General features: G+C 39.3%; 1 protein-coding gene across 2 annotated transcripts; it reads left to right on the top strand.

Annotated features, from left to right (window-relative positions):
* The first annotated feature begins 442 nt into the window (after nt 1-442).
* NFATC2IP (nuclear factor of activated T cells 2 interacting protein) lies at nt 443-8,617 on the top strand. 2 transcript variants are annotated; one of them, XM_032235561.1, is made up of 7 exons: nt 443-812; nt 922-1,029; nt 3,854-4,002; nt 6,070-6,247; nt 7,329-7,473; nt 7,862-7,965; nt 8,048-8,617. In XM_032235561.1, the coding sequence occupies exons 1-7, from the start codon at nt 801-803 to the stop codon at nt 8,204-8,206; spliced, it is 855 nt and encodes a 284-aa protein (XP_032091452.1). In that variant the 5' UTR covers nt 443-800; the 3' UTR covers nt 8,207-8,617. The 2 variants fall into 2 exon arrangements, with proteins under 2 accessions (XP_032091452.1, XP_032091451.1); XM_032235560.1 differs by lacking the exon at nt 443-812 and having other exon boundaries at nt 819-1,029.
* The last annotated feature ends 1,669 nt before the right edge of the window (nt 8,618-10,286 follow it).

Genomic DNA, 10,286 nt, shown 5'->3' with positions numbered 1-10,286 from the left:
GGGAGGGAGCTATTTCAGGTAATCAGATTTCTCCTGGGTAAGGCAGATCTTGTCGTTGTGTGAAGAATATTCTCGGCATGTGTCAGATAAAAATAACTAGATTTTGCTGGAAGCTGGACTCTGGCTAGGCAGACTCCTTGGAGGGAGACACACCTGAGCCTTGTTATCTGGGAATTAAACTTGAGGAAATGGATAGGGCCCTTTGCAGCTGTGAGTTCAGCACCTATGCCCATCCTGGCTGGTTAAGGACTCCCTAGAGGTGGCATGTGGCTAAATCCAAGTAGCAATTAAACCTTCAAAATGGACGATCCACTGCAAGGTTTAAGATGGTGCAAAATACGTATTTGCCTATTCTAGAGGTTCACTGCGTCGGGGAAAAAAGAGGCGTCCCCCAAGAGAGCGGGCAATCCCACATTCCTCCCCTCGAGCCGCCCCGGAAAACGGATTATAGGAGCAGTCCTTTAAAGCAAAACAAACCCGCTGCCGTCCCCAGACTGCTCAGCGCTGTGGGCGGGAACGCAGCGCTCCTATCGCTCACGCCAGCTCGCCCAAACTTTCCTGGGAGGAGCCGAAAGTGCTTTTTTTCCAAGAGCTTCTCCAGCTCTGCAGGAGAAGCGAAAGGGAAGGAGGAGGAGAAGAAACGCCTTTGGGGACCAGCCGTAACTTGGACGCCTGAGAAACTCCGTGGATAATTTCTCGGCCGAGTGAAGAAACAAAGAGCTTCGGGTGGAGCCCAATCGGAGCCTAGGAGGAAGAACGACGCGAAGAGCGAAACCAATAGGAACGGGTCTGGTCCAGGCATGGAGGAGCCGGTAAACAGGAGCCGGGCGGGAAGGGACGGAGGGAATGGAGGGAAGCGGGAGGGAACCTCGGCTTGCGGGTGATGGCCCTTCGGCGTTTCTCGCCCCTCCTTCCCAACAGGTGACTCTAAGCAGCGACTCGGAGCCAGAGGGGGCCCCCAAGAAGCCCTTACCAAAGCGGCGCCGCATCCTCACCGAGAGCGTCGCCATCCCGGTCTATTCGACCCAGGTATGTGCTTGGCGGGGTGACTTTTACGGGGTGCGCGACGTGGTCTCTTTCCCCCTTCCCTCCCCCGTTCCGTTAGTCCGCTCGTTCCGTTAGTTTCTTCTGTCTCACTTGACCTCACGCGCTCAACAAATTTCTCACAGAAACGCTGGGCTCAGATGTGGTTGCAAATTGAAGGCTGCCTAAACCTAAACCTAAATTATCTCCGTCTCAAACCCAGTTTCTCAGGGAGAGATAAAATTGCCAGGTGAAGCCTAAAACATTTAATTGCAAAGCATGTGATTAGGAACGGCTGGGTAACAAGGGCTGCTGGGAGATAATGAAGGTACCAATGTAATTATTATTCAAAGAACAGACTTTCCCTAATTTAGGGATCTCGGGTGGGGTTTTTGTGTATGTGCCCTCATATCCTCAATAACTTTATTGCAAGTACGTTTCCAGTTAAATTATTGTATGCTGCTGCTGTATCTATTTTTTTATACTGTATTATATGTATTGTAATTAATATAAATCTGTATAATGTGGCTGAGAGCCAGTTTGGTGCAGTGATTTAAAGCAGCAGTTACCAACTAATGGTGGTTTGGAAGAAAATTTTGATGGTATTTTGATTGTATCTAAAAATGAGATTGTTAGCCTCTGCTGCTGCTTGTTCTGTATGGAAGAAATGTGCCTGATCTCATTAAATAAGTCAATGAAAAGATTTCTTTAGCTTGCAAACATATTGCTGTTGCTTGCAGGGACAAGAGAGAGCTTAATTTAATGACTATTGTACAGCCCCTGTGTATTGGGTGTTTTCCAGTTTTCCTCAGTTTTTATGCTGTCCCTTATACCAGTGTTTCTCAACCTTGGCAACTTGAAGGTGTCTGGACTTCAACTCCCAGAATTCCCCAGCCAGCATTCGCTGGCTGGGGAATTCTGGGAGTTGAAGTCCAGACATCTTCAAGTTGCTAAGGTTGAGAAACACTGCCTTATACCATGGGTCTGCAATCTTGGAAACTTTACAACTTGTGGACTTCATCTCCCAGAATTCCTCAGCCTGCATGTGCTGGCTGAGGAATTCTGGGAGTTGAAGTCCACAAGTCGTAAAGTTGCAGACGCCTGCCTTATATTACTGAGGAAAAGAGTGTTGTAATTGTTCTTTGCCAAGTTTTTGTTTACTCTCTGCAAAACTGACAGGAGAATCCAAATTACATGTAACTTGCATCATGTGAGACCAACCTGCTACTTGATGCTCACATCCATGTATGTTCTTGGCAACACTATATAAATTATTTACCACTGCTGCTTTCTGAGGGTTTTTCTCCCTCCTCTGCTGTCTACTCTAGAGCCATGAGATTTCCATCAATATTGATTCCAGGTGGCTGCCTGGATTAGTTCCTGCAGTTGTCTTGGAAACATTTTCAGTAGTTTGGTTACTATAGCTGAGAGGGTGTAACTACTAGCCCAAGGTCACCAGTCTAGCCTTGTGTCTGAGTCAGGACAAGAACTCCTGCTTTCCATTACTTTAATTACTGAGTATTCAAGATAAGCTACGTTTTTCTAGCAGCTGCTGCCTTATTAAAGAATTGTCAGAAACACAACATCTGCAGATTAAGAAAGCTGATGAAATTTGACTAATAACCACAGTTGGGACTAGAGTCTTGGTCATTGAGCAAAGCAGTTAAGTGAGATGCCCCTGTGATCACTCAACAATCCTGTTGCAGTTCTTAAGCATCGACATAGGCTGTTAAGCAGATGGAGTAAAAGAACTACCTGCAAAGGAAATTCTGATGGGGTGGAGGAAGAGTTCAGTTCTTAGTGATCCAAGCTTTTCTGTAATCCAGTGAAAGATTTCCCTTCACCTTGATGCACAGAAGGAAACTTCTGCAGCAGACTGTAGAAATAACTTCATTTCTACAGCTGGTTGTGGGAGTTTCTCTACCCCTCAGCAGTTAGGTCTTTCACCACAAAAGAATGTTTTTTGAGAGGGGGAAATATCAGGTCTACACAGAGGTGGGATTCCCTCCTGTCTGAGATTCCCTCTTGACAAGTAGACCTGTCATTCTGAATGAACTGCCAGTCCAGAGAGAATCTCAGCTCAGTGGCAGCAGCTTCCAAACTTCCCTGTCATCTTCCCCATTGAGTTTCTGGGAAAGCCAACAGATTATTTCAAATGGCAATCACATATTGTGGGTAACTCAGCAACCAATTGTAAGTGCAAATAAGTTGCCGATTATCCAGATCATATGATTGTGGGGTTTGCATGTGTACAACATTTTACAACAGCTAGAAGTACTTTAGGCCTCTAAAGCATTCTTTTCAAGCCATTGTAACTTTGGTGTTTGATCGTGTCGAGAATTATCTATAGATCTAATTTAATCTGGATATATACTGTATGCAAAAAGAATGTTAGTGAATCATGAGCTGGATATTAGCCAGCAGAGACATAGTAACTACAGATATTAAAGTCTTGGGTTCTGTTGGAAACATAATGTCCAGATAACACAAAAAGTGGTTTAGTGTTCATGGGTGCATTCTTTTTTCTTCCTTTTTTTTAAAAAAAAGTGCTGATTATCCAAACTATTTTTAAAGACTTCTGGATGTTTTGTGAAGAGAAGGACATTGTAATTCTTTATAGTGCACTCTTAATTATTGTTGCCCTCAAACTTACCTTGGTTACCTTCAATTATTGTCACGTTTGCTCCTTATTGTCATTAATACCCTTTGTTGAAGAGAAGCAAAGAAACATAGCATCCCACTTTCATTTATCTAGATATACTAATGTCACTGACTCCTACATATTGAGTGATTAATTCCTGATAAACTCTGTCCCCTTTCTTATCTGCAGGTTGAGAACAGCCTAAAATTGTTACAAAATTCTATGAAGCTTCCTGATGAAATCAAAGAGCGTTGTAGTAAGAATCTTTCCTTTAGCTCAGAAGAAGACGAGGACGAGGAGAAGCCAGTTCCTTTAAAGCAATTGAGGCCAAGACCAAGGTTTCAGTTCTCTTCTGCCTGACTTTCCAGAAAAGTTTAATTTAAACCATTACTTTGTCTGTTTTCTTTTTGGCAGATGTCAAGACCTTTCATGTTCCCCTTCACCTCCACAGCAAAAGAAGGATCATGTCAAAGCCCAATAAGAAATTGGTATTTCTGGAAATGAGGTGGAAGTGTAGTGGATTGATAAGAATGGAGGAACAAAATCTTTAGGAAGGATTGGGGGTTCCCGGGCATAATTGATTTAAATTTGTGGTTTCTTTCCCTACCTTGCTCCAGTTACCAGGAACCGTTATATCAGAAACAACATGGCATGTCAGATTAGAGTGCTTCAGATAGCCCAGCAAATATTTAATGTGCATAGGAAGAAAGTTGGCAGATGGTAGTAAGCACATTTTGATTAAGTTTGTTATCTGAATATAATATATCGTCCAGTAAATTTTTTGCTGATCTACTTCTGTTGATACCATAATCTCCTTTGACAGTGATTAAAAGCATGAGCACAGCAATATTGTGCTGAAAGTAATAATTATTAGATAAGGTTGGAGAAATGGTGACATCCTATATTTATAATAAAGCTACATGCAGGATTTCAGTGACTTGGCTGATATAACTGATAAGGCAGGACGATGCCAAGCTGTTCTTTGCATATTTAGCTTGCTTTTGTGTTCTGTGCCACTTTGGTTTATACTTCAAGCTCTTAGGCTCTCAAGAGCTACGGAGGAAGACTGGTTTCTTGATGGTGAGCTTAGGTGAGGAGTTCCAGAATAATACAGATAGTTCTAGACTCACAACCATTTGATTAGTGACTATTTGAAGTTACAATGGCACTGAAAAAACTGACTTAACAATCTTTGCTCACACAACAGTCACAACATCCCCACAGTCATGTGATCAGAATTTGAGTGCATTTATGATATTTGTGGGTCCCAGATGACTTGATTGCTGTTTGCAACTTTCCCAGCTGACTTCCAACAAGCAGAATCAATGGGGGAAGCTGGATTTGCTTAATGACCACCTGATTCACTTAATAAGTGCAGTGATTTGATTAATTGGATTTGACTCAGCAGCTACCTTAATAATGGAAATCGTGCTTATAAGTAAAGGACTACCTATATACCATTTCCTCGCTACCTTTAGACAGTATTTTTAAGCAGCCTTATAAAAAAGGCTAAACTGGTTCATGTTTAACAAAAGGTATGAAGGAAACAAATTAATTCACTAAGGGCTTCAAGACAAATTCCCATTTCCAATTCTTCTGTGTATGTTGGACTTGGGGTGTAGGGGCAGGTATGCAAATTGTGTTCCAAAAGTTTAGGGAAATATTAAATTGGGAGAGACTGTTGTGGCTCATTGTCTTTAGGAATAGGCACTTTGTATTTTCCATAACAGAATTTTATGAAATTTTGGGAGCTTACACAGTATCTGTGCAGATAATTCTTAATTTCAGAAGGCCTCATGAAGGTGGCAGCACCTTCCTAACACCTTATGAAGGATGAAATTACTGACTCCATTGCATTCAAGTCGCAACCACAGTTGAGCCCAAAATTTCTGTTGCTAAGTGAAACATTTGTTAAGTGGATTTCAACCTTTCTTGCCACAGTTGTTAAGTGAATCACTGCAGTTAAGTTATTAACACGGTTGTTAAAAGGAAATGGCTTACCCATTGACTTTGCTTATCAGAAGGTCGCAAAAGGGGATCACATGAATATGAGTCAGTTGAAAAGCATCTGAATTTTGATCACATGACCATGGCGATGCTGCAAAAAGTTGTAATTGAAAAACAGTCACAAGTCACTTTTTTCAGTGCTGTTGTAACTTTAAACAGTCACTAAATGAACTGTTTATAAGTCAAGTACAACCTATATTTTCTTGAATCTGTTATGATCATGTCAACATGAAGTGCTTCTTCCTTAAGGTGCTGTCAGATACAAAAAGGGTTTCCGTGATAGATCCCAAGTATCCTTGCCTGCTTCAAACTGAATGCAACATACCTCTAAATAATGGCATCCCAGGGCAGAACCCAGCATATGGATTTCTCACTTAAGTTTGTCTTTGCTTTCTCAGCAGACCGTTTGATCAGAGTCTCAGAAATTTGAACAACTCTCTCTCAGCTGCTAAGAAGAGCTTGCAGGATCAAAGATTTGATGAGGATGATGTAATTCTGGTTGATGCGTTTGAACCCCAGGAGCTTTTGCTGAAAGTCCGATGCCGAGCTGATCTCCACAAAGTCTGTATTCTAATGGTGAGAGGCTTTGGTATTTGATATCTTATCCCTATTCACTTCCTTTTGCTGTCATAATCTGGGCTTTTCTCTTTTTCTTTTCCTTGTGCTTGTCTAGGACTCAGTCCTAACATCTGCAATAGAGACTGGGTTTTTTTTAATTGAGTTTCAATGCAGAAGCAGCCATCTTGAGCTTTGGAAACTTATTTTTAACTATTAGAAATTTCCCAACAAGTAGATGGATCTTCATATATAATTCTGCATAAATCCATTATATGTGAATTCCAACAACCACACTATTAATTTACATCCTGTAACAATGTAACAAAAATTATATATTTAAAATGGAATGTAGGCTTAGGGTTCAAAATAGCATTGGTGCAAAACATACCTGCCTCAGAATGCCATTTCAGAATCCACATGGCACATTAAACCAGGAGTGGCAACTTGCAATTCCTGAAATCTTTTTATAGCCCCTTGAAGTTTTTTTTTTGTTTGCCAAAAATTGAGGGCCTAACTTCAGTGGAATAAAATTGACACGTACCTTACCTTAAAAAGTTTCCCAAACTCTGCCACAATTTTCTATTTGCTTTTTATAAATCCATCTACATACTCTAAATTTCTCATATCCGTAACCTTCATCTAGGCAAAACAATGGGCAACAATTTTTGAATTGGGAAGTACTGTCACTGAGGGGGATCTGACATCTTTCTCAGTATCCTATTATATCCTATTCTTACTCTCTTACAGCTACTTTTATTATTGTTTTTAAATCAACAAAAAGGCAAAAGGAACAAAACAAAGATAATGGTGATAGAAATACATTATCAAACAAAAAAGTGCATAACAAGTGCTTTAAAAACAACTGAAAAAAGGAAATAAAGTATAACATTACAATAGTAAACAGTTTCAATTCTATGTATCTAATGCAAATATGCAAGTATGTTTATAAAGGGCTAGTATTATCAGATCTTTGATCCACTGAGTGGTGCCATATATTTATTGTCCCAATGCTGTAATATCAGTCTTAGCCACGGTTTAGGATAGAGAGAATCCATTTACTTTGTCCTCTAACACAGCTACTTAACTTCACCTTCTGTAGACAGAGCCTCTTCGAAGAGTGGTTGACCACATGGCACAGATATTGAAGGTTCATCCAAACAGAATCATCCTTCTGCATCATGATAGTGAACTTTCGGCTGATGCTACTCCTGCTAAGTTGGACCTTGGTGTTGCTTCCATCATCGGTAATAGCTTGGGCACTATGGTTTTTTTTTTAAACTTCAGATCATCATTGCTTCCACTTTTATTGACTGTTTTAAATTCCTCAAACCTTTTGCCTCCCAAATGAATTAAACTTCTGTACTGTCCAGTATTTTACACCTATTTTCTTGTGTTCTCCCTACTGTATTGTCTAAAGCTGCTTGCTTGTTTTTTTCAAAATTAGAACTACTGTAAGGTTTGGGAGATACTAAATTCTAATCCTCCTTCAGCCACATACTCCTAATTATTGTGGCCCAGCTCTACCTTTATGGGGCAGTTGATGAGGATAATATTGGGGTAAATCATTATTTTTCTGTTTTGAACTTAGCAGAGAAAAAGTAGGATTAACATTCTCTGTTGGACAACTTCCAGATTGTATAGTGGAGAGCAATAAGCAGGCTAATGAATCTGGAAACCTGTTGCTTCGAGTACAAGGAAAAGACAGAAGTTCTGTGATGGATATTACAGTCCAGAAGGTAAAGGAACTAAGGTGTGAATTGTAGGATTTCTTCTGTGAGAAAGCATTACAGTATTGTAATTACGTTCTTCTTTTTGCAGGGGGAGCCCTTGGAAACCCTTATGAACAACTACAAACAAGGTCAAGGTCAAGGCAAAGGCAGACTTGTCTTCTATTTTGATGGGCAACGTTTGACAGAAACTCAGACCCCTGAACAATTGGGGATGGAATCTGGTGATGTTATCGAAGTGTGGAACTAGCATCCTTGCCTTTCCAAAGAATCCATGTCTGGACTTTATTATTATTATTATTTTTTTTTTATTTACTCACTCTAAGTGACTCACCTGAATTCAGTGTGATATTTACCATTTACCCACAGTATGATATTTTGATATTTACACACACTAAGTGACTCATTGCTTTCTTTGATTTAATTTGTCTGATATCACAGTGGGAAATGGCAGTTTAATTTGTGGAGAAAATAAAACACAGGACCCCTTTTACTTTATTATTTTATGTCCTGTACTCAAAATTTGGAATATGTAATAAAATTTAATTTTGTTATTGGTCATGTTGCTTGCAGACAAACTTTGTAGAGGAATAATGAGAGATATTAAGAAAATACTATGTTCTTGATAATTCTATGTCAATAAATATTAATAACACCATAACATCAATAGTTGCCTATCCCAGGTTCTTGGGAGGGATTTGATAGGTGGATAAAAATGCCAAACACAGTCTAAATATCTAGCTGACTTCAACCAACCATAATAATACAAAGACTGCAGAACAGAACTGGAGCATATCCCAAAATATAAATTCCTGTAAGTATAAATAGAATGATATAAGTAAGCAAAGATACGACCAATAGAAATAGCAATAAAACATACCATTTCACAGTGCTTCACAGTCCCCTCTAAGCAGTTTACAGAGTCAGCATATTGCCCCCAACAATCTGGGTCCTCATTTTATTGACCTTGGAAGGATGAGTCAACCTTGAGCCAGTCAGGATTGAACTGCTGGCAGCAGAGTCAGCAGAAGTAGCCTTCAGTACTGTGTACTAACCACTGCGCCGCCACAGCTCGGTTGTAATTCCGAAACCAGAAACACTTGAATACTATTGGCATTAACAAAATCAGTCAATTGGAAAAAGCAGCTTTACTTGGAATAGCTTACATCCTGTGACAATATTTTAATATTGCACAACATCTGCCTATCCTTGAGAAGGACTATGTAGGTGGACAAAAATGCCAAATCCAGTCTTGTTTAGCTGTTTGCTGGCTGTTTAACCAATTATAACATGAAAAACAAAGCAATGCAATCCCAATATTACATTTTCTTAACTTTCCATGCTATTAATAACCAGATTTCCTAAATATAATCACATCAATTAGAAAAGATCTTAGCACTGCTGTCTTGGATAAACAGATGTGTATTCCATTTAGGTGCTTTTACTTTGAATTTCTCATAATCCCCAAGCATGGTGATTTGGAGTCCAATACAACTGAAAAATATATCAAGTCTCATTGTGTACAGCTGAAATCCCAGTAACTTCAAGGGTATATACTTGTGTTTTTCTATTAAAGTGTTACCATTATATTGACTTTTTTCCAGTTTAGTCAGTGAATCCTGATACTTTTTAGTAGATTCCCACAGAAGTGCTAATCAGCTGACCATCCTTAGCTTGTCAATAGTGCTGATCAGATGCTGACCTCCAATGAGACATGGGGAGAATATCAACTTGGAAGAAAATCCGCTTATGCTCAAAACTGCACGTTTGCTCTTCAATAATACAGCTGACATTATAAAAGAAGGGTAAATCATACAATGCTTGTAGAAAACACAATGTTTTAATTTATGAACAGCTTCTAATAACATTGATGTTGAAAAATAACATTCCAAAAAGCCTTTGCTACTTTTTCTCTCTCTCTGATATTCACACCTACAATGTTATTTTATTTACTTAGCATTTTTTTGACTTTTTAATAATAATTTGCAGAACTTCTGTAAACCACAGTCAATACACTAAGAACCCAAACACACAAAGGAATTCTGTAGGAATCTCCTTTTATCTTTAATCTCTGCTGGATTCCTTTCTCTTGGGAAATTGAAATTATACAATATCCTGGAAGAAATAATAAGGAGCAGCATAGGTGATGGAGATACATTTTGTCTGCCTTCAAGCAAATTCTAGTTAGATACAACAGTCTCCATACAATAAGTTGAAATGGAAATTTATTTATGCCAGTATTTTTATTGTTGAGCTCACAGGATCTACATTTGGATAAAAACAAGATTACAGATTTACCAGTGAAAATAGACATTGATCCCTAAAGAATC

Source organism: Thamnophis elegans, chromosome Z (assembly GCF_009769535.1).
Source record: "Thamnophis elegans isolate rThaEle1 chromosome Z, rThaEle1.pri, whole genome shotgun sequence".
Classification (NCBI taxonomy): Eukaryota; Metazoa; Chordata; class Lepidosauria; order Squamata; family Colubridae; genus Thamnophis; species Thamnophis elegans.
This window is presented reverse-complemented; position numbering and strand designations above follow the sequence as displayed.

Bases quoted from the DNA above. Each gene is read 5' to 3' on its own strand.
- NFATC2IP (XM_032235560.1), top strand. From the start codon at position 847: ATGGAGGGAAGCGGGAGGGAACCTCGGCTTGCGGGTGATGGCCCTTCG. The intron at 6,248-7,328 runs GTGAGAGGCTTT...CACCTTCTGTAG, and splicing joins ACAAAGTCTGTATTCTAATG to ACAGAGCCTCTTCGAAGAGT. The intron at 7,966-8,047 runs GTAAAGGAACTA...TTCTTTTTGCAG, and splicing joins TGGATATTACAGTCCAGAAG to GGGGAGCCCTTGGAAACCCT.